General features: G+C 46.2%; 1 protein-coding gene across 4 annotated transcripts in view; it reads left to right on the forward strand.

The window, feature by feature from the left end:
- Positions 1–24,382, forward strand: part of LOC126411781 (annexin B9-like) — a 140,536-nt gene that overhangs the window by 24,546 nt on the left and 91,608 nt on the right. The window contains exon 1 of one of the 4 annotated variants that reach the window (XM_050081391.1): positions 24,146–24,165. The exons of the other annotated variants lie outside the window; for them this stretch is intronic. Coding sequence (XP_049937348.1) covers positions 24,161–24,165 — 5 coding nt within the window. The 5' untranslated portion in view covers positions 24,146–24,160. Of the gene's footprint in view, positions 1–24,145; positions 24,166–24,382 lie in introns of those variants that run through there. 4 annotated transcript variants of the gene reach the window in all.

Raw genomic sequence — 24,382 nt, forward strand, 5'->3', positions numbered from 1 at the left:
ACGTTGTGGGCGTGGCCGTACTAGCCGAATCCCTGGCTGAATGTCGCGTCGGCGGAGCAGGCCTGTGTATTCCACGCATGCAAAACAATCTCGCTAGCTTCGATCTTCACACGGAAAAATGAAATTTGGCGCATTTCAGAACTCGGGCTCCCATGTAGATCGGTGATGTATTTCACGAGACATAATTGCTTCTTAATGGAGAATACATGGAAGCAAAATGTGGAGTAACCTCTGGACGCATTCTTGTCTATCTTCGCATTAGTTAACTTTGTGTGATTGACAGATTGCAGTGGCGGAGAACGGTGTTGCCGCCGTGCGGCCGGCCATGTTTTGCGTGGCTTTACATTTACTTGCAAAACAGCAACACTGCGAGCAAGTGCCAGAAAGTTCCCCTATCATATTGTAATCATTGATGGAGACTTCAATCCTCCAATAACTGGGAAAATTATAGTTTTCTTAGTAGTGGGCATGATAAAGACATCCAATGAAACATTACTAAACGCCTTCTCTGAAAATTGTCTAGAACAGATAGTTATAAATCCCACTCACGATGAAAATCTATTGTATATAATGGCAAAAAATAGACTTGGCCTCTTTGAGAACGTCCACATCGAAATTGGTATCAGTGACAATGACGTGGTTGTGGCAACAATGATTACCAAAGTATAAAGGACAGCTAAAACAAGCAAAAGGTATACATGTTCAGTAAACTAGATAAAAAAAATCAGTAGTGTCATATCTCAGTGAGGAACTTGAAACTTTCATCACATGGCATGAGCATGTAGAGGAACTCTGGCTCAAGTTGACGATGCACTGGATGGATATATACCCAGACGAACAATTCATAATGGGAGGGAACCTCCACAGTAACTGTAAAGCAACTTCTAAAGAAACAGAGATTACGCCATAACAGGTGTAAAATAAAGTGCAGACAGAGATATGCTGAATGAAACGCGTTTGGCTGTCAAGAGTAATCCGTGATGCCTTAAATGACTACCGGTACCGTAGCAGAATATTGTCAAATGATATTTCACAGAACTCAAAGAAATTCAGGTCCTATGTAAAGGCTGTGACACGAAAGTGTGTCCAGTCCCTAACGAATTAGACAGGGACTGAAATTTAGGGTAGCAAATCAAAAGCTGAAATGCTTAACTCCCTTTTCAAATGTTCCCTTACAAAGGAAAACCCAGGAGAATTGCTTAAATTTAATGGGCGTACGATTGAAAAGATGACCAGGATCAGTGTCAGTGGTGTTGAGAAACAGCTAAAAATCCTTAAAACTGAACAAAGCTCCATGCCCAGATGGAATCCCTGTCAGATTCCGTTGCGCGCGACTTAGCCCCTCTTTTAACTATAACCTGTCGTAGATCTCTCAAACAGAAAACGGTGCCCAGTTTTTTGAAAAAGGCATTGATCACATCCGTCTGCAAGAACTTAGTAGAAGTGGTCCACAAATCTACCGTCCAAGATCCTTGTCATAGATTTGTTGTATAATCTAACAAGGGAACCTCCCCATCGCACCCCCCTCAGATTTAGTTATAAGTTGGCACAGCGGATAGGCCTTGAAAAACTGAACACAGATCAATCGAGAAAACAGGAAGAAGTTGTGTGGAACTATAAAAAAAAAATCAAAATATACTGAGTAGTCCATGCGCAATAAGGGCTACATCCAGGATAGCTCGAGCTTAGGAGCTCCGTGGTCCCGTGGTTAGCGTGAGGAGCTGCGGAACAAGAGGTCCTTGTTTCAAGTCCTCCCTCGAGTGAAAAGTTTACTTTATTTTCGCAAAGTTATGATCTGTCCGTTCGTTCATTGACGTCTCTGTTCACTGTAATAAGTTTAGTGTCTCTGTTTTGCGACCGCACCGCGATTAGTAGAAGAAAGGACGTGCCTCTCCAATGGGAACCGAAAACATTTGATCGCAAGGTCATAGATCAACCGATTCCTCTACAGGGAAACACGTCTGATATATTCTATACGACACTGGTGACGGCATGTGCGTCACATGACAGGAATATGTTGTCGACCCACCTAACTTGTACACTTTGCGAATAGGTAAAAAGATTCTTCTACCTTGTCCGATTTAGGTTTTCTTGTGGATGTGATAATCACTCCCAAAAAAGTGATGAAAATAAGAGTTTGTCACATAAAGTACAACAAATGAATGCAACAGTTTCACAGTCGCACAGTTTTCCCTGTGCTCTATCAAAACATATGTTTTTAACGTTTTCAAATTTTTCCGTGTGTAGACAGTCAAATCCTGCATATGTCCAAGCAAATCTGAACATGTCCTGGAATTTTGGAGAGCGAAGTTGATTATGTGTGAGTGCCTGAACTTTGTTAATTGACACGGACGGACAGAAAATAATTGTCTGAAAATAAAAAATTAAACTTCTCACTCGAGGGAAGACTTGAACCAAGGACATCTCGTTCCGTAGCTGCTCACGCTAACCACGTGACCACGGCGCTCCAGAGCTCACATTATCCTTGATGTTGCCTATATTGCGCATGGACTACTCAGTTCGTATATTTTGCTTATTTTTTTTCCATAGTTCCACACAACTTCTTCCTGTTTTCTCGATTGATCTGTGTTAAGTTTTTCAAGGCCTATCCACTGTGCCAACTTATAACTAAATCTGAGAGGGGTACGATGGGGAGGTTCCCTTGTAAGGACATGTTCTAAGCTCAAGCGTACAGAGGCATCTTCAACAGAATGACCTCATCAGTGCCAAACTGCATGGAGTCCGAAAACATCGATCATGTGAAACCCAACTGGCACTTACAGGACATACTCAAAGCCTTGGATCAAGGCAACCTGGTAGATGCAGTATTTCTTGATTTCCGGAAAGCATTTGACTCAGTACCGCACCTACGCTTATTGTCAGAAGTACGATCATATGGGGTATCAAGTGTGACTGGATTGAGGACTTCTTGGTAGGGAGGACACAGCACGAGTCATCGTCAGATCACCCAGGGAAGTGTTGGGACCATTGCTGTTTGTGTATATATTAATGACCTTGCGGACAATATTAAAAGTAACCTCACTTTTTCAAGGTAACGCAGTTATATATGACGAAATACTATCCGAAAGAAGCTGCACAAATGTCAGATTTTAAGATTTCAAAGTCGTGCAAAGATTGGCAGTTTTCTCTAAATGTTCAGAAATATAAAACTGTGCACTTCAAAAAACGTAAAAAGTCGTATCCTATGACTATAATATCAGTGAGTCGTTGTTAGACTTGGCCAACTCGTACAAATACCTGGGTGTAATACTTCGTAGGAATATGAAATGGAATGCTCTCATTAGTTCAGTCGTGGGTAAAGCAGGTGGTTGACTTAGTTTTATTGGTAGAATACTAGGAAAGTGCAATCAGTCTACGAAAGAGACTGCATACAAATCACTCGTGTGATGAGATCTGGAATATTGCTTAAGTATATGGGACCCGTACCAAATAGGACTAACAGGGGATATCGAACACATTCCCCCCCTGTGGGTCCGGGGTAAGAATAGGCCCGAGGTATTCCTGCCTGTCGTAAGAGGCGACTAAAAGGAGTTTCAACCATTTCGGCCTTCCATGTGATGGTCCCCCTTGGGGTTTGACCTCCATTTTTCAAAATTCTACAGAAGTATGAGCCTTTTGGGGAAGGACACCTTACGTGGTGTACCACTGGTCCTAAGTGCACTAAGACCTTGGCACTCAGCATTGTACCGGCGTTGTAACCATACCCACTATTCCTCAAATTGGGCCTAAACGCCTGATGGGTTGTCCTAGTTACGCCCATAGTGCGTCTCCATCTGCACCAGCGATCATGATGGACTTTCCATGGCACCAGAAATCCAGCACGGTAGCCACCCCGTTGTGGTGGGGTCGTCATGTACCCTCTAGGTTGTAGCCCCCTGACAACACAGGGATCGTACTGCCGATACCTGAGCTGCACCCTCCCCACGTCGGCCAAGGAGTAGATGCCCATCTCCTTGGGGCATCAGGACTCCCGGCAATGGTCATCCTGCCAGGTGGCCCTTGCTGAGGCTGGGTGGCGCCCGTGGGGAGAGCCCCTGGTCGGAGTGGGTGGTATCGGGGCGGACGTTTCGCAGATGAAACGTCAACACGTATCAGGTCGCTCTGCGGCCGAGTCTTTCAAAAGAAAAGGTACCGTTTCTAGTTCTGGTTCTCCTGCCCTTTCCCCCTTGGCCACTCCCTGGGAGGAGGGACAGGCCCGCCGGCTTGGGGCGAAGTACTTCCCCCGCTATTTGGTCTGTTCTCGAACCGATGGGGGAACGTTCGCCACCTCCAAGCCCATGTTCTTTGTTCAGCACATTGAGGACATCTTCGGGGAAATTGAGGCTCTCAGCAAGATGCATTCAGGGTCCGTTCTTATCAAGACCACCTCCGCCACACAGTCGGCAGCGCTCCAGGCGTGCGACCGCCTAGGGGACATCCCAGTGTCCATTGTCCTGCATCTGGCACTAAATAGGACGCAGGGGGTTATTTTTCATCGTGACCTCCTGCTACAATCTGATGAGGAGCTCAGGGCCAACCTGGAGCGCCGAGGCGTGCATTTCGTCCGGCGAGTCCAGCGCGGCCCCAAAGACCGTCTCATCGACACCGGGGCCTTTATCCTCGCCTTCGAGGGGGACGTTCTCCCAGAGAAGGTAAAGGTGATGTGCTACCGGTGCGACGTGCGACCTTACGTCCCACCTCCTATGCGCTGTTTTCGGTGTTTGCGCTTTGGGCACATGTCGTCACGGTGTGAGGCTGAGCCCCTTTGTGGCGATTGCGGACGTCCTCTTCGTGAGGAACATACATGCACCCCACCACCTCGGTGCATTAATTGTCCTGGCCTCCACTCGCCTAGATCCTCAGACTGCCCCGCATATCAGAAGGAGAAGAAGATACAAGAACTCAAAACTTTGGATCGGCTCTCTTATTCTGAGGCCAGGAAGAAGTATGACCGCCTCCATCCCGTGCTGTTGACCACTTCGTTTGCCTCAGTTGTGTCCACTCCTTCCGTGGTATCCTCACCCCTATCCTGTCCCCCCTCCACCTCCTCCGCCCATCAGGGGGCTCTGCCTCCGCCTCCCAAATCCCTCACTTCCAAATCCTCCTCCCCCGTGGCCCCCGCCCCCTCTGCCCCAGGGGCCACCCTTCCTCCTCTTCCTCTCCCCCCGCCACCTGAGAAGCGATCCTCTTCTCAGGCGTCTATCGGGGAAACGTTCCAGACCCCAGCTTCCGAGGTCCGGCGTTCCAAAACGGACCCCGCGCGTGAGGACCTTCTTCGGGTCCAGCCCACCATCCCTGTGCCTCCTCGGCCTTCCAAGAAGGCCTCCAAGAAGAAGTCTCTATCCCCCTCTCCACCCCAGCGCGTTTCGTCTGACGCTCCATCCGTGAGTCGCTGCTCCCGGCCGTCCTCAGTTTCGCCGGGACGCTCTGCTGCCAGGCACTCAGCTGGCCTTTCGTCGGCAAATGATGCTGCCCCTCCTACACAACCAGGGACAGCGGCTGCAGCTGGCGACGAATCGATGGAACCGGATCCGCCTCCCGACGGTTGTAGCGTTGTTCCCTCGCAACCTGGCCCTCCGCGGCCGTCGAGGTGACCAGCTCTTCCCCCGTCTCGTTCCACCAACTTTTTGACTAGCGATGGCGTTGTTTCATTGGAACATAAGAGGTATTCGATCTAATCGGGAGGAATTACAACTGCTCCTCCGCCTGCACTGTCCGCTCGTCCTTGGTCTCCAGGAAACCAAGTTGCACCCGACTGACCGTATTGCCTTTACCCACTATACCTCGGAGCGGTATGATCTCACCCCTGTGGATGGTATCCCAGCTCATGGTGGGGTCATGTTGCTCGTTCGGGACGATGTCTATTACCATCCCATCCCATTGACCACCCCACTCCAAGCAATAGCTGTCCGCATTACTCTTTCTGCTTTTACATTTTCAGTTTGTACCATCTACACTCCACCGTCATCTGCTGTTAGTCGGGCTGACATGATGCACCTCATCGTCCAGCTTCCCCCGCCGTTTTTATTGTTTGGCGACTTCAATGCCCATCATCTCCTTTGGGGCTCTCCTGCATCCTGTCAAAGAGGCTCACTCTTGGCGGATGTCTTCAACCATCTCAATCTTGTCTGCCTCAATACTGGCGCCCTGACTTTCCTCTCGGACTCTACTCATACCTACTCCCACTTGGATCTCTCGATCTGTTCTACCACTCTTGCCCGTCGGTTCGAGTGGTATGTCCTTTCTGACACCTATTCGAGCGACCACTTCCCCTGTGTCGTTCGTCTCCTGCACCACACCCCATCCCCACGTCCTTCGAGCTGGAACATACTGAAAGCTGACTGGGGACTTCACTCCTCCCTGGCGAACTTTCCGGACCACGATTTTCCCAGTTGTGACAGTCAGGTCGAATACCTCACGGCTGTTATCATCAATGCTGCCGAACGTTCCATTCCTCGTACTACTTCTTCTTCACGTCGCGTTTCCGTCCCCTGGTGGAACGAGGCTTGCTGGGACGCTATCCGTGCTCGACGACGTGCTTTACGCACATTTCGCCGCCATCCTACGTTGGCGAATTGTATTGAATACAAACGACTCCGAGCGCAATGCCGTAGAGTCATCAAAGACAGCAAAAAAGCTTGTTGGGCCTCCTTCACCAGCTCCTTCAACAGTTTTACTCCCTCTTCCGTCGTTTGGGGTAGCCTGCGCCGGCTGTCGGGCATTAAGGCCCACTCCTCTGTACCTGGCCTGACCTCAGGTATTGAGGTCCTTGTTGATCCTGTGGCTGTCTCCAACGCCTTTGGCCGCTTTTTCGCGGAGGTTTCAAGCTCCGCCCATTACCATCCTGCCTTCCTTCCCAGGAAAGAGGCAGAAGAGGCTCGGCGACCTTCCTTCCACTCGCTGAATCTGGAAACTTATAATGCCCCCTTTACTATGCGGGAACTCGAACGTGCGCTTGCACTGTCCCGGTCCTCTGCTCCGGGGCCAGATGCCATTCACGTTCAGATGCTGGCACACCTTTCTCCGGCGGGCAAAAGCTTCCTTCTTCGTACCTACAATTGCGTCTGGACCGAAGGTCAAGTCCCCATGAGTTGGTGTGACGCCGTTGTTGTTCCTATACCCAAACCCGGGAAGCATAGACACCTTCCTTCTAGTTACCGCCCCATTTCTCTTACAAGCTGTGTCTGTAAGGTGATGGAGCGCATGGTTAATGCTCGGTTAGTCTGGATTCTTGAATCTCGACGGCTACTTACTAATGTCCAATGCGGCTTTCGTCGCCGCCGCTCCGCTGTTGACCACCTTGTGACCTTGTCGACATTCATCATGAACAACTTTTTGCGAAGGCGCCAAACGGTAGCCGTGTTCTTCGACTTGGAGAAGGCTTATGATACCTGTTGGAGAGGAGGTATCCTCCGCACTATGCACAGGTGGGGCCTACGCGGTCGCCTGCCCCTTTTTATTGATTCCTTTTTAACGGATCGAAAGTTTAGGGTACGTGTGGGTTCCGTATTGTCCGACGTCTTCCTCCAGGAGAACGGAGTGCCTCAGGGCTCCGTCTTGAGCGTAGCCCTTTTTGCCATCGCGATCAATCCAATTATGGATTGCATTCCACCTCATGTCTCCGGCTCTCTCTTTGTCGATGACTTCGCGATCTACTGCAGTGCCCAGAGAACATGCCTCCTGGAGCGCTGCCTTCAGCGTTGTCTAGACAGCCTCTACTCATGGAGTGTGGCAAATGGCTTCCGGTTCTCTGAAGAGAAGACGGTTTGTATCAACTTTTGGCGATATAAAGCGTTCCTTCCGCCATCCTTACATCTCGGTCCCGTTGTTCTCCCATTCGTGGACACAACTAAGTTTCTCACGTTGGACAGGAAACTGTGTTGGTCTCCACATGTCTCTTATTTGGCGGCCCGTTGTACACGTTCCCTTAATGTCCTCAGAGTTCTTAGCGGTTCATCTTGGGGAGCGGATCGCACTGTCCTGCTTCGCTTGTATCGGTCCATAGTCTGATCGAAGCTGGATTATGGGAGCTTCGTCTACTCGTCCGCTCGGCCATCCCTCTTACGCCGGCTCAACTCTATCCACCATCGGGGGATACGTCTTGCGACCGGAGCCTTCCACACTAGTCCTGTCGAGAGTCTTTATGCTAAAGCTGCCGAGTTACCATTGACCTACCGGCGCGACGTACTGCTGTGTCGGTATGCCTGCCGGCTGTTGTCTATGCCCGACCACCCCTCTTACAAGTCCTTCTTCGCCGATTCTCTCGACCATCAGTACGGGTTGTATGTGTCTGCCCTGCTGCCCCCCGGAGTCCGCTTCCGTTGCCTGCTTCGACAATTGGATTTTGCCCTCCCTACCACCTTCAGAGAGGGTGAGAGCCCGACACCACCTTGGCTCCAGGCTCCGGTTCATATTTATCTCGACCTCAGCTCACTCCCGAAGGAGGGTACTCCGGCTGCAGTGTATTGCTCACGGTTTGTCAAACTTCGTGCTCGACTTGCCGGTCACACCTTTATTTACACCAATGGCTCCAAAACTGACGATGGTGTCGGCTGTGCCTTTGTCGTCGGGGCCGCCACCTTTAAATACCGGCTCCTCGACCAATGTTCCAGCTTTACGGCCGAGCTTTTTGCTCTCCATCAGGCCGTTCAGTATGCCCGCCGCCACCGCCATTCATCGTATGTACTCTGCTCTGACTCACTCAGTGCTCTTCAGAGCCTTGGAGCTCCCTATCCAGTCCATCGCTTGATTCAACGGATACAGCAGTCCCTCCATTCTTTCGCTGATAATGGTGGTTCTGTCAACTTTCTGTGGGTTCCCGGACATGTAGGAGTGCCTGGGAATGAGGCTGCGGATGCTGCAGCCAAGGGTGCAGTCCTCCTGCCTCGGCCAGCCTCCCATTGTGTCCCGTCATCTGACGTTCGTGGGGATGTATGTAAGAGGCTTGTGTCGTTGTGGTGGAATGCTTGGTCGTCCCTCCAAGGAAATAAGCTCCGGGCAGTAAAACCGCTCCCAACTGCTTGGACAACATCCTCCCGACCATCTCGGCGCGAGGAGGTCCTCCTGACCAGGTTGCGGATTGGGCATTGCCGGTTTAGCCACCGCTACCTGCTCTCCGGTGACCCAGCCCCGCAGTGCCCTTGTGGTCAGGCATTAACAGTGCGCCATGTTTTATTGTCGTGTCCCCGTTTTAGTCAATTTCGTGTTGTCCTGTCCCTGCCATCTACTTTACCGGATGTTTTAGCTGATGACGCTCGAGCAGCTGCTCGTATTCTGCGTTTTATAACTTTAACTGGCTTGTCCAAAGACATTTAACCTTTTTACTTATTTTATCTGCATCTTTGTCAGGTCCTTCTGGTGTCCCCCCCATCCCCTTGAGTTTTACCAGATTCCATGTGCTCCAACAACAGTGACTGGGCGCTAATGACCTCAGCAGTTGAGCGCCCTTAAACCCTAACAAAAAAAAAAACAACACATTCAGAGGAGGGCAGCATGAGTGGTCACAGGTTTGTTTAATCCATAGGAGAGTCAGAGATACTGGAGGAACTGGTAATATCTTGAAGATAGACGTAAACTATCCTGAGGAAGTGTATTAACAAAGTTTCGAGAACCGGTTTTAAATGACTCTAGGAATTTACATCCCCCTACGTATCTCTCACATAGGGATCATGAGGATAAGCTTAGAATAATTACTGCATGCACCGAGGCATTCAAACAATCATTCTTCCCAAAGCTCCATACATGAATGGAACAGGAAGAAACCCTAACAACTGGTAAAGTGGGACGTAGTACTATCTGCCATGCACTTCACAGTGATTTGCAGAATATAATGTAGAACGCGATATAGACGAAAGTGGACTAGTGGAAGTGAGTGAAGAAAAATCAGGCGGCAGCATAAATCACTTTCTTCTTTTCTTGGACATTATCTGCTGTTAATCTCATATGGATAGATATAGCTAACAAGTGAAAAATCACTGGGACTAGAAATGTGCATACTTAAGGGTCAAATAATAATTTTCCAGAATATACATTTTGCCCCATTCCCTGCAGCTACCATCCACTAGGTAAGTGTGGCAACATGAAATATGTAAGATTGCCCCAATTTTCGCTTGCCGTTTGGGCGACTAGAAATCCCAGTCAAGTTCGTAACAGGGCATACATACACATCTAGAGGACCTTTGTAGAAGTTGATATATCGGCGAACACATAGGATGATCCCCGGTGATCATAGAATACCGTTTAAAAACAAAGCATTACAGTTTAAACAGACTTGAATTGTTCAGAGATTATCTGAAAACTTTGACCATAGAGCCCCATTAACAAGCACAATATCACAAATATCACAATGTGTCTAGGATTAGTTTGAGACAGTTAATGCCACGGACTCAATCCATTGCGTTGCAGTTGTCCTTGAAGACCTTGAGGTACTAGCGAATGAAGTGAACGAGTGAAGGTCGCGGAGGAAGGACCACAGAGTATCATTTAGAGAAAACGTCCTCGTCTTGTCTGTTACATAAATTGCTATTCGACAACGAGCTTTTAAACGAAAATCGCAGAAACATGCATAAAATATGTTATCTGAGATAATTGCAAAATGACCACCAAATCTTTAAATGAAGTGGAAAAAAATCTAGTCGCTCGATGGCTCAGTGCTAAAATGCTACAGTTTGACCCCAGTTGACTTTTAAATTTCTTCGCTTCTTTCATATCCAACACCCCTCCTCTCCACCCCCACCCCCCCTCCTTTGAGGCTCACGATGCATTCATGAGTTCGTGCGGGGCGCCCACGAGCTATTGCAGCCCATTATTCTTCGTTCGCGGGCTGCATTTCCTTCCCCATGCCTCTCCCTCCTCATCCTCGCTGCTTCCCAACTTCCCCCTTCTTCCCCTCTGTCTTACTTAAGTCAACCATGATATTTACCTGGTTTCCTGTATTCCTTGTGGTTTTGTTTCCATTGCCTTCTCTCTTTCATCCCTCCCTTTTGGCGTTTGGTTCCCGTTTGGGGTTTGACCTTCACTTCTAAATTTTCCTGTCTGCAATGTGAGCCATTTGGGGGAAGAACTCCCTTCGTAGGTTCTATGGCGTGGCTTCCTGTACCCATCTTCCTTGTTTTCCTGCTCAGCTGTAGCTCCTCTTCCCCCCTCCCACTCTTTTCCGCTAGGTCACCAGCATGTGTAGCCAGTATGTGAGGTGGGGTTGTTATGTACCCATCTGGCTGAGCCCTCTGACAACATAGGGATCACGTTTTTGATATGTAAGCTGTTGCCTCCCCATGTATGCCTAAGTTGATTCTCATTCTGGAGCAATGAAACTCTCAGCAATGGCCGCCTCCAGATGAGCAGGTTTCCCCATTGGGCCTCCCGTTGTGCTGCACCTTCTTTGTCAGGGTGTACTGAAGAAGTCGTCCATGATCTGTCTGATAAGATACTCCACACTGCCGGCTTTGCTGTTCACTGCTTGACAGGCTCCATTTGGTCAGCCAATTCCCTGGTGGAGCATGGCCATTGCCATGGCTGTCTGTAATTGTCGTTACACCTTGCAACATCATAAGCGACACCAGTTCTCCACCAGTCTTATTACCTTTAAACTTTTTCGTGCCAAAACTCATTACTTAAAGAGAGCAAATGGGCGTGTTCGGAATGCGTTTTCTTCTTGCTAAGTTCTTCTGTCCCGTCATGCATCACAAAATGGGTTGGGATGTGTTCCACAACACCTGATGGATCTGTACAGGCCACCTGGAAGGGCATGGCCCTGAATGGAAGGATGCTGTTGACAATCTTTGAGAGTGTGGAGTTTAGCCCACACCCTCAAAGATTGTCAACAGCATCCTTCCATTCAGGGCCATGCCCTTCCAGGTGGCCTGTACAGATCCATCAGGTGTTGTGGAACACATCCCAACCCATTTTGTGATGGCATCAGCTTCGTACCAAGGTTCCTTTGTCCTCTGGAAACAGTAGGATGAAGCTTCCTGCATAAGTATTAGCTCTTGTCAGGTGGAATCCTGCAATGAACACGTTTCTGAATGGGAACTACTTTCAGCCCTCTCACGACGAAAATATCTCCTCCAGGTGTTCAGCCATATTCAGCTCAAAGGAATTTTACCCACTCAGCGGAGACAGTAGTGATTACTGTCCTTATGCCTAGCAAGGATCCGTCGCCCCTTGATAGTTACTGGCCCACCAGCCTCTCAAATGTTCCCTACAATTTACTAAAATGGATAGTGGCTTGTCGACACAATTGGGCCCTTGAATCTTGAGACGTTTCATCTCCTTACCAGTGTGGCTTTCGGGATGGATGAACTCCAATCAATAACCTACTTCAATTGGAAACCACAGTTTGACGGGCCTTTTATCAGTACCACCATCATGTTACTGTTTCCTTCAATCTTTTTAAGGTGTAAGACACAGCTTGACACCATCACATCTTCCTTACCATCCATGAATGCGGCCTTCAGGACTCCCTCCAGAGTTTTGTTTGCCAGTTCCTGCGCTACCAGTCGTTCAGGGTCCGGATTGGCACTGTTCTCAGCTCTCTGTGGACTGATGAGAATGGTGTTCCACAGGGCTCTGTATTAAGCGTCCTTTCCCTAATTGCTATTAATAGACTTGGAGCCTCTGCGTACCATTGGACATTGCCTCTATGTATGCCGATGATTTCTGTATTTGAGCCAGGTCCTACTTGGTGGCCTCTGAGGAACAGCAGCTCCAGGGTGCCATCTGGTGTGCTTCTTGGACATTCTTTCTGTTTTCAATTATCTCCCTTAAGTTGATGGTGGTGTATATCTGTCACTGCATTGCAGTCCATCCTGATCCAGAGCTCTACCTTGACACTTAATGCTTGACTGTGGTCCCCAGTCCCATCTTTCAACAAGCTTGTTTGGTTGCTCTGTCAGTCATCTGAAGGTTGACTGATTTTGTACACTCATTGTTTTTTGCTTTCTTTCTCACATCTCTTGGGCCATGGATTGTTTGAACCTTCTCAGCCTCTACCAGGCGTTAGTTCTGTCTCGCCTGGACTATGGTTGTCAAGTTTGTGGATCACTTGCCGCTTCCACACTGCTGCTCTTGGATCCAGTTAACCGTCTTGGTATCCAATTAGCCATCAGTACCTTTCACACTAGCCCTGTCGATAGTCTTCTTTTGATTCAGTGATCCCAGCTCCTTGTGTCCTATGCCACCACTGCTCACCCCTCCTATTCTACTATTTTTCGTGGCTTCGCGCCATAGCCTGCCCACTGCCCACCCTCAGGTGGGCTTACCAGTTGGGTTCCACCCCGCTTCTCTCTGTGATTTCCACCTCCCCTCCTTGTCCTCTTCCCCACATTCTCCCCCAACCACCCCCTGTAGGTTAGTTCCTCGATCTTATTTTCGGATGGATCTCTTCCGAAATCTGAAAGCCTCCATCACTCCAATGCTGTTCTATTGATCCGAAAGCTCTTACTGGAATTTCAGGATATCATTGTTTTTAGACAGATGACTCTAAATCCGCCAATCATGTAGTATGACTTCATGCCTTCTGTTAACGTGGAACACCTCTCTTGCCTGTATACGAGGTATTTACTGTGGAATCGATGACAATGTATCGGGCCAGCTGCTTCATAAAACTGTCCTCAATCACGAGTTTGTTGTGTATGGACTCAAGTGGCCTTCATGCTATCGCTCATTGTTTTTTCTGCCACCCCTTGATCTCTGCTACCCACGACCTTCTTGCTGATCATGGTGGTGCTGCTGCTTGTTCCGATTTCCTTTAGGCTCCTGGCCACATAGGTATCTCTGCTAATAAACTTGATCATTTGGCTGGGAGAGGGGGGGAGGGGGGTGGCCATCCACTCCATGACTCCTCTGTGGGCAGATTTGTGGCTTTATATAAAATCCTTTTTTGTTCAATCGTGGGCCGACTCTAGGGAGGCTATCTCCCTGTCTAATAAACTTCACATCATCAAGGAGACTCCCACCATGTGGTGTTCTTCTGTCTACCTCTCCTGGTGGATCTCTACCATCCTCCACTGTCTTTGTATCGCACGTACTAGGTTGACCCATGGATTTTTACTCTGCAGTGAGCCCCTCCCCCTCCCCCCCCCCCCCCTTTGTAGTTTGGGGCTCCCCTTAAGGCGATCCATATTTTGCTGGACTGGCCCACCTTTTTGCCCTTCACCCTACATATGCTCTCCCACATTCATTGTCTCTGGTGTTAGTGGACGACCCTCGCATGGTTTCATCTGTCCTTGGTTTTCTTTGCAAAAGTGGTTTGTACTCTCAGGTATAAGTCATTGAATTTTCCTCTGGCATTTGAGTTCCTCAGCATAGGCGTTGGTTATGGAGGTCTTGACCTTGGCTCCATACTGGAGAGATTCTCCCGCCTTTTCCATACATTTTATCTGATCTGTTATGCTGTTTTGTTTTCCATTGTCGTGTCTTCTCTCCCTGGTGTTGTCCCCGTTGTATTGTGATAATGGTATGGGGTAGGTATCGATGAGGGTTGGTGGCGATTCTGGTGCCTCTCTGCATGTAGCGTTTCTGGGACACCCCCGCTTTCCATGTTTCTAACGATCCCCCCTTCAGTTCTTTCCTTTTCCTGCCGCCCTGACGTCCGTTTTCCGTCTTTGTTTGCATGCTATCCATTACCCTGGACTAGATTGTGCTGTTTGTGTTGTTCCTCTCGATTTCTGCCTTCTTAGATCATGGGACCGATGACCTCGCTGTTTGGTCCCCCCCCCCCCCCCCCGCCCCCACCAAAAAAAAAAAAAATCAATCGACCAACCAATCCGCATCTAACAGCTAAGCTAAAGTAATCCCTAACAACGGCTCAACTCGGAATTTTTCACATTAATGATAATTTGAAAAATTCAGAGTTGCACTGTTGTTAGGGATTACTTTAGCCTGTAGGTCCCTTGCCACTGGTTGGGCAAATCAGTTCAACGGTCAGATGAAGGCAACGTCATACCATCTCTAGTAGCACCATGCCTATATAGTAAAGCGGTGCAAAGCTTAAACCAACCCTCGGATTGATGCTTTACCTTTTTTGTAACATATTTAAGTAATGCAATTAATCTTTGCAGTTGATTGTACACTGGTGTGAAACGTACTGAACAAAGCTGTTTAGCAAACTTGAAATTCGATGCCTACCTTTCTAGGGCTAGCCAGACTCGACTCGAGTCACCTTCACAATTTGTCCCAGACTCTGGGAAGTGAACGTCCACAGTACTGATTATGTGAAAATTTCTAAATTTGAGATATGAGTATGAGGGCGGATCATAGTGTCCGGATAGCTCAGTCGGTAACACCACTCCTCGCCAAAGGAAAGGGTCCAGGTTCTAAATCCATTTCGACGCACCACTGTAATAATAGTAAATTGTTGACTAAAGTATCTCGAGGAAAATTTAATGTAAAAAGAGCTGGACAACGCAGTACTTCGGGAATCTGGACATACAGGAAAATGTCGAGTAGATATCACCTGATATCCACAGCAAAAGTCTATATCACCAAATACAAAGATATCACTGTGAAATCTTTCTGAAGCCAGTAGTTCTGTATGCGGGCTCGCTCTTCCTAAACGTCGGTAAAGGATGATGATAATCTTCGATAAAATGGAGAACATCAAAGTAACGATTCGAAAGAGTCCCAGACATACGATTGACAAAAACACATTTAACTTTATATAAACCAGAGCGAGCACCTTGCAACGCTAGTAACAACTCTGTCCTTAAACACCACTTCTTTATCAAAATGTTAGTAAGCAGTAGCTGGCCGGATAGACGAAAAAATTGCGTTATTTTTTTCTAGAACAGCGCAGGAAGCCCACTCAGTGAGGGAATTTTTAATGCCTAATAAAATAGGGTTAATGTGGCGCTAGCTGGCCCCAACAAAACGAAGACTACCTGCAGGTACAAAATTTAGACATTTTGCATTAGATTATTTTGTTTCTTCGCGTCAGTGGAGATATCACTTAGATTTACACGTAAACACAAATATTATTTATTTTGACCGGTATAACTCTTAAAACCCGAACATTCTCAGATATTCGTTGCTGTGGTAGTAACAAATTAGAGGTTTAAATTGAGTCTCTGAATCATCGTCCAACTCTTAATACTTCGTGCTGACGATGGAACCGAGCGGTGCTTTAGACCTACGTGTTGCCAGCATGTCTGTGAATACCTGACAATGCTCGCGTATGCAGAAGCGATAATTATTACAAAACTGTAAATACGCAACAGATCACTGTTCTTCTGTGCATTAATTAAAACGGTCGACGAATTACCGCAAAGCCATGAATGCGGTTTAAGTTATCTCTTCGATTTTGCTCGTTTAACTTGAATTTTGTTGTTCCTGCATCTCACATTATTGTTGAGCCTCATTGTTGAGACATCCGTACATGAACTTGCTTAGACCGGGCCACTAAAGTTAGTGTTACGTTGACGAAGCAACGATAGTTTGTGAGCTCACTGGTTGAGCCTACCACTTGATATTATCGCACTGTAACCTGTTATATTCTCAGGCAAGTTTTACATTATCAGCCGAAATAAATACTGACATCGGCTGCAATTGGGCATTGATATGAATAATGGGGCCTGTTAACCCTTTTAACTTGGGCGGTGCGTACGGTCTTTACGAACGTGAGTGTCAATCCTCAATACACTCGAAGCCCCCTCGGAGTTAGTTGGTACAGTTTGTTATACAGGGTGTTACAAAAAGGGTTGGCCAAACTTTCAGGAAACATTCCTCACACACAAATAAAGAAAATATGTTATGTGGACATGTGTCCGGAAACGCTTAATTTCCATGTTAGAGCTCATTTTAGTTTCGTCAGTATGTACGCTCAATGGAGCACGTTATCATGATTTCATACGGGATACTCTACCTGTGATGCTAGAACGTGTGCCTTTACAAGTACGGCACAACATGTGGTTCATGCACGATGGAGCTCCTGCACATTTCAGTCGAAGTGTTCGTACGCTTCTCAACAACAGATTCGGTGACCGATGGATTGGTAGAGGCGGACCAATTCCATGGCCTCCACGCTCCCTGACTTCAACCCTCTTGACTTTCATTTATGGGGGCATTTGAAAGCTCTTGTCTACGCAATCTCCGTACCAAATGTAGAGACTCTCCGTGCTCGTTTTGTGGACGGCTGTGATACAATACGCCATTCTCCAGGGCTACATCAGCGCATCAGGGATTCTATGCGACGGAGGGTGGATGCATGTATCCTCGCTAACGGAGGACATTTTGAACATTTCCTGTAACAAAGTGTTTGAAGTCACGCTGGTACGTTCTGTTGCTGTGTGTTTCCATTCCATGACTCATGTGATTTGAAGAGAACTAATAAAATGAGCTCTAAGATGGAAAGTAAGCGTTTCTGGACACATGTCCACATAACATATTTTCTTTCTTTGTGTGTGAGGAATGTTTCCTGAAAGTTTGGCCGTACATTTTTGTAACACCCTGTATATTATGTAATACAAACTCAGGAATGAATGGTTCACTCTGCAGCAGATTAGCCTATGTGCTAAGCGAAATTGCTTCTTAAGCGTTTATACTGCATGCAGTTTACCATTTTCTTTTCACAAAATGTTCTATTCCAAGTTTCAGCTGTTTTACGAACTTGTTTACAGTATAGCGCAGATAACTCGGTTCGAAAATCCTGGAGGCTGTTCTAACAAATACATTTGCGTTCAAATAAGAAACAGTTACAGCAGTAACACAGCACACGTACGAAAAAGAAGCTGGAAGCAAATCCGATCTAATGAACTTCCACGACCAATATTTATGATAAATACCATACACAATTAGTGTTCATGCTGTGGGTTATAAAGTTTGGTGTGATTTCCAGTGATGCTTGATGCTGTTCCTGCCCCCATTAAAGAAGATTCATAACAAAATTCTTTTTTTGCTCAATCTTATTGCACTCCCCTTTCTGTGTTGGGTTTATATTACTAGACACTTTAGAAATGTCTTTAGGGATAAGGTACAGTAGAACTGTCAACAACGCAAAGTTTGAACACAATGTTTTACTAGCTATGTCCTGTTAAAGGTCGGGACACACACGTCAGGGCCGAGCATCGGACAAGTGACGGCAGTGCTCCGGTCCGTTCCTGAAGGGGCCACACATGACCGGGGCACGTCCGCGTCTTTGTTGTTCCTTGTAGTGACTCGAACGCGGTGATCTGTGTTTCTGTTTGTGAAAGTTGTAAAACATGTTCACTAATTTTCGTAATAGTGAATTAGGACTTACAGCACTTGCTTTAGACGAAGAGGAAAAAGAACGAAGGCAAACAAGAAGAAGAAAATTATGGATCCACAGTTCCTGGAAAACAAGACCAGTACAGGGAGAGTTTAGATTCATTATTTTCTCATCTCATCTTTAGGTGGAAAGCACGTAACAATACAGGCTCCAAACAACTCAGGAAGTCTCTATTGGAATTACAAAAAACATATTCCATTGTGCTTCTTGCTCTGGTTAACCCATGTTATAATTTTATTGCAATAGACGTGAGAGCGTACGGAAAAAAGTCTGATGGAGGCATTCTAGTAAATTCAAACCTTGGAAAGTCATTGGAAAACAATACGCTTAGCGTCCGAAAGAGTGAAACTTTACCCGGAACTGATGTTGAATTTCCAATGGTAATTGTAGGCGATGAAGCTTTTCCTCTCAAAACATACTTGATGCGACCATATCCTGGCAGGAACTTAACAAATGACAAGGCTATATTTAATTATTGTTTGAGTCTGGCAAGAAGAATATCCATAAATGCATTCGGTATATTGCAACAGAAATTTCGAATCCTTCAGGGAGATCATAATAACCTTACAATGATTGTGACGGCTGCGTGTGTACCCTACAGCTTTATTCGAAAAATCTAAGGTTATAGGGTGCCCGAACAGAGGATGGATCAAAAGGAAACTGCCGAGGAATCCGGAAGATCATCAAATCTTCGAAACCTACCTCGAATTCGTGGGAGATCAACAGATGCTGCATTTGCTGTACGAGAACTCAAAAAAATTCCTGGATTCTCCACAAGGGACTGTGGAATGGCAAGAACATGTCACCTTGGCGATATAACGATGACCTAAACCAAACATCTGTTTGTAAACTAAAAAGTAAATAAATATCTTTCGGGTATTAAAACTTGTATAGTTTTTATCTTACCTTTGGCCTGTAGATCTGTTGCAGTTGTCTTCCAAACTCTTTGTACTCGATATTCCTGTAGTTTTCACTTCCCTGATCGCAAAGAACAGGAAACTTACGAACTTCTATTAGTCGTTCCACATCCATGTTTTGTACACAGAACAGTCTTGCGCAGTTGCACAGCTCACAAGACAATTCTACCGTCAGGCCGTGTCCGTCACGTGAAAAATTAAACACGGCGAATCCCGCCCGGCCCGGCTCCGGCCCGTTGACGTTCCCCGTGCACGGCCCGATCAAGTGGGGCCCGCTACATTTGTTTTAATGATGCATTTCGATGTCCGGGTGACGGCCGATACTCGGACGTGTCTCGGCACGGACACGGTCCGGACATGTGTGTCCCGACCTTAAAGGTGGTATGCTGTTGACTTCCTCCGACGTTTGAACTATTTACGCAGCCTTTATTTATTGTGGGACCTATAGTACAACGTGAATTCCGCACCATGCGGATCTCAGCATTTCTCTCGTTAACATACATTCACAGAATGGAAAAGAAGGGTAAAAATCCTAGGCTTGATCGGGGGATCAAAACAGACCTTTTTATCTCTAGCAAAGTACTTAACCTCTTTGTTACCCAAATTGATTTTTACTCACGCGAATAAGTCTGATAATTACAGACTTTAAAAGAAATAAAATGCATTTCATCAAAATTAAAACGACCTGTAAAACAATTACTAGTGCCTTGTAATCTATTTTGTAATTCGGCACAGCCCTTCCACATGAACGTTGAACTTTTTATAGAATAGTTATTTTTAGAAAATAAAGGCACACTGAGCTACCGACTCACATAGATGAAGGTACCTTACATAACTACTGTGTACCCACGTTATTGCCCTATCTTTTTGTTTTGCGAAATAAATCACAGGCATCCGTCATCTCTTTCGTCGTTTCCTCATTTCCTTCAGCTCATAACTTCCATCTGCCAATATACGGGATGGGGCACGAAATGTGTTACCAATGGTTTCTTTCACAATTTGCGACGCACATTATATATCCTGCTGGGATCTCTACAGTAGTACTAGCAGAGCTTGGAAAAACAAATGAGTTAAGAAATGACGTGTAATTCACGATACTGCCCCTAGGAGACTAGTAAGCGGCAATGGCTGACAATGGAAGACGGACGACACAGCAACGCTCGGCAATTGTTACTTTTTCGTGAAACGAAAAGCCCTGTTGTGACTCAGAGGCGTTTTCGACATCAGTTCAGCAGACGATGGGTCCCGTGCAAGACCACCATCCACAGGTTGTACGATAAATTTGTACAAGAAGGAAAAGTATTGGAAGCGAAGTGACCTCGGCCTAAGCCTGTTTGTTTGCCGGAGAATATTGAACCGGTACGAGTTGCTGTACAGAGAAGTACCGAGAAATCGTGTAGAAAGGCAGCAGTGAAACTGGGAATATCCAGACGCTCCGTTCAATGCATTCTTAAAAGTGACCTCCATATGTACCCATACAAGATGACCTGTGCACAGGAGCTCACTGATGAACACAAACATAAGAGACTACTGATTGCTCAGTGGGCGGAGGATAGGGAAGAAACTCTTAACAACGTTTGGTTTTCAGACGAGGCGCATTTTCGTTTAGATGGTGTGGTTAACGAACAAAATGTAAGCTTTTGGGCCACTGAAAATCCACAAGTGCTCCATGAACGACATTATTATGCTCGGAGGATAAGTGTGGGCAGCAATTTCCAGTCACGGACTTATTGGACCCTCTTTCTTTGAAGAAACTGTGAACAGCGAGCGCTATTTGAGCATGCTTCGCAATAGCTTCATTCCACAGCTTCTTGCTACTGCCTTGCCCTTCAACACGCAGTGGTTCATGCAAGATGGAGCAAGGCCACATACTGCAAACACTGTGTTGGAGTTTTTACACGAGCATTTCGACATGCGGATCATTTCACTCAGGTTTCCAGGTCGCTTCAATGATGAACAAAATTGGCCTCCCAATAGTCCAGACCTCAATCCATGTGACTTTTTTCTTTGGGGGTACCTAAAGGAAAAGTTTTTCCCGAAACGTCCACGTGATTTAATGGAACTCAGAAGACTTATTATTCAAGCTTGCAGTGAAATTATGGGAGACATGTGCCGTAGGATAATCACTAACATCAGTGTTCGTTTGAAGGAAGTTAGGAAACGAAATGGTGGACATATTGAGCATGTTCTGAGTTAGAACAAATCTCCATGGACGGCTCTTCATTGTAGTATATGTTCCTTTTAGATTGTATTGACAATAAAGTTTATATTCAAAAACAAAATGGTAACACATTTCGTGCGCCACCCTGTATCTCCTGTTTCCGAAAATCCCGATAGTTTGCTTGAGCACCACTCCGAGGGAAAAGATTCAGCATACAGTTTTAACTGGCAGAAAGATTCAAGATTATTATCCAGCTCAAATATACGAAGGAAATACACGTACGACATTAACAGTACACTATCTGATCGAAAACGACCAGGCACCACTATATGATGAGGAACTGACCACCAGATGGCAGGAGAGGCGAGACTAAAAGAATAAAAGGTTGGGAGTGTAATGTTGTCAGTAGAGAATGAGTTGGGTTGTTCAGGAGAGCTCAGAGACATCAAAGGTGGACCAATTATTGAATCTACCTGAGTAACAAATCCATCAGGACATTTAAACCCTTCTAAAGTTGCCAGTGTCGGCTGTTGAAGATGTGATTGTGGAACGGAACCAGTTAAATAATGACTGGGCAGATCTAAGGTACTGACGGATAGGGACCGCAGATAACTGCGGAAGGTGGTTGTAAAACCATCGCGTGAATCGATGGAAGGAATCACTTGAGAGTTAGTGCCACCAGCAGTTCTGCTAGCACAATGTTAGTGTGGGGTGTTCAAAAGATTGGGGTATAGTGGTCGAGCAGCTTCCCATAAGCCACGTATTCTACATCTACATCCATACTCCACAAGCCACCTGACGGTGTGTGGCGGAGGGTACTTTGAGTACGTCTATCGATTCTCCCTTCTATTCCAGTCTCGTATTGTGCATGGAAAGATAGATTGTCGGTATGCCTCTGAGTGGCCTCTAATCTCTCTGATTTTATGCTCTTGGTCTCTTCGCGAGATATACGTAGGAGGGAGCAATGTACTGCTTGACTCCTCGGTGAAGGTATGTTCTCGAAACTTTAACAAAAGCCTGTACCGAGCTATTGAGCGTCTCTCCTGCAGAGTCTTTCACTGGAGTTTATCTATCATCTCCATAACGCTTTCGCGATTACTAAATGATCTGTAACGAAGCGTGCTGCTCTCCGTTGGATCTTCTCTATCTCTTCTATCAACGCCATCTGGTACGGATCCCACACTGGTGAGCAGTATTTAAGCAGTGGGCGAACAAGTGTACTGTAACCTACTTCCTTTGTTTTCGGATTGCATTTCCTTAGGATTCTTCCAATGAATCTGTCCGGCATCTGCTCTCCTGACGATCAACTTTATATGATCATTCCATTTTAAATCACTCCCAATGCCTGCTGCCAGATAATTTATGGAATTAACTGCTTCCAGTTGCTGACCTGCTATATTGTAGCTAAATGATAAAGGATCTTTCTTCCTATGTATTCGCAGCACATTACACTTGTCTAGCTTGATATTAAATTGCCATTCCCTGCACCATGCGCCAATTCATTGCAGTGCCAAGCGACGCTTGAGGTGATGCGAAGGGTGATGCCAATGAGTAATGGGTCACTGGTATTTGGAGTGTGACTCACTCTATGCCGTATAGCTGTCCGATGGAAGGATTTAGGTTTGGTGAATGCCTGGAGTACGTGACTTGCCACAGTGCAAACAATGAAGCACTGACAAGGTGGTGTTACAGTACAGGGATTTTTTCGTGGTTCGTGTGTGATCCCCTTACTGCACTTACTAAAACGCTAAGTGTGGAAGGATATGAACATATTTTTTAGCTTTGTGTATGGTGTCCAGTAGACGAACATTTTGGGGACGATGATTGTAGTAGCATGACATGACAATGCAGCGTTCATAAAGCAGCATCTGTGAGGCAAAGGTTTGTAGACAACATCCCTGAAATGGACTGCCTGCCCAAATTCTCAACTTAAACCCAATAATGGAACGCCTTTGTGTGGATTGGAAGGTCAATTTCCTCCAGACTCCAGTGTCCAACATCACTATATTTTCTGGTTTCGGCTCTTGAGGAAGAATCAGCTGCCATTCCACTACAGACAGACATCTTTCCAGCTGAGTTAAAGCTTTCCTAAAGAGGACTGGTGGACACTTCCAATATTGTATGGTAATAGGTGTCCGAATAATTTCGGTAGGTACTGTATTTGTGGTGTGTGGAGGAGTTATAAACACACAGGAAATTTTCAGTGTTAGAACTTTGTCTTCGATTTGTCCCAACGTAATAAAAACAATACTGAACATATTGACATAGAACAAACACTTCAGTAAATTGTCAGCCCAGAGGGACATAACTCTCGTACATTTTTGACGGTGATTTCTTGATTTTTCAGCCTCCCAAATCAGGATTGCTTTAAAGTATCGTTAAATTGATGCTGTATTTGTAAGACGAAACATAGTTCATTCAGTTCAATACAGATACTGTCTGTAATTTCTCGAGTAAATGCAGATGTTACATACTGGTATAATGGAAGAAATGTTCTGATACATATGACTAATACTGACAAGACACTTGCAGGGTGAGCTGCTGTAGTGAGTATTTGACATAGGTTACTACAACACGATAAATTTAGAAATTTCGTGTAAGTTGGGGATAACGGCTGTTGGGGTTCAGCTTTCGTGCAGCCGTTGCTTTCTTTGTTGGTAGCGGGAATCTTATCACAGACTACCGTACAGTTAGTGCCCTGTGGTTCTGAGATAAAACAGCGGTCGCGTGTTTCAAGGAAGTCACGGAGCTTGACAAAAACAAAAGAAAGTGTGTGTGGCAAGTGCACGTAACAAATGTTTGCGTAAAGTCAGTGTTGCCTCCAACAGAGTTGGAATATCCATGGCGTGAGTATTCAGAAGCGCAGAACAGAATTTTTTATCAGTATACAGGAGCTACTAAAATGAGAGCGGAACAACTAACGGAAAAGTGAAATCGACAGCTTAAAAATGACACAAACGTAAATATTAGGCCATACTACGGGTCAGTCTGTCTCCATAACCAATCGACAGATTTCAGCTGTACACAATTTGTGCCTTTCTCATTTTAGCGGCTCATCCAACA

Source organism: Schistocerca serialis, chromosome 1, assembly GCF_023864345.2.
Source record: "Schistocerca serialis cubense isolate TAMUIC-IGC-003099 chromosome 1, iqSchSeri2.2, whole genome shotgun sequence".
Lineage (NCBI taxonomy): Eukaryota > Metazoa > Arthropoda > Insecta > Orthoptera > Acrididae > Schistocerca > Schistocerca serialis.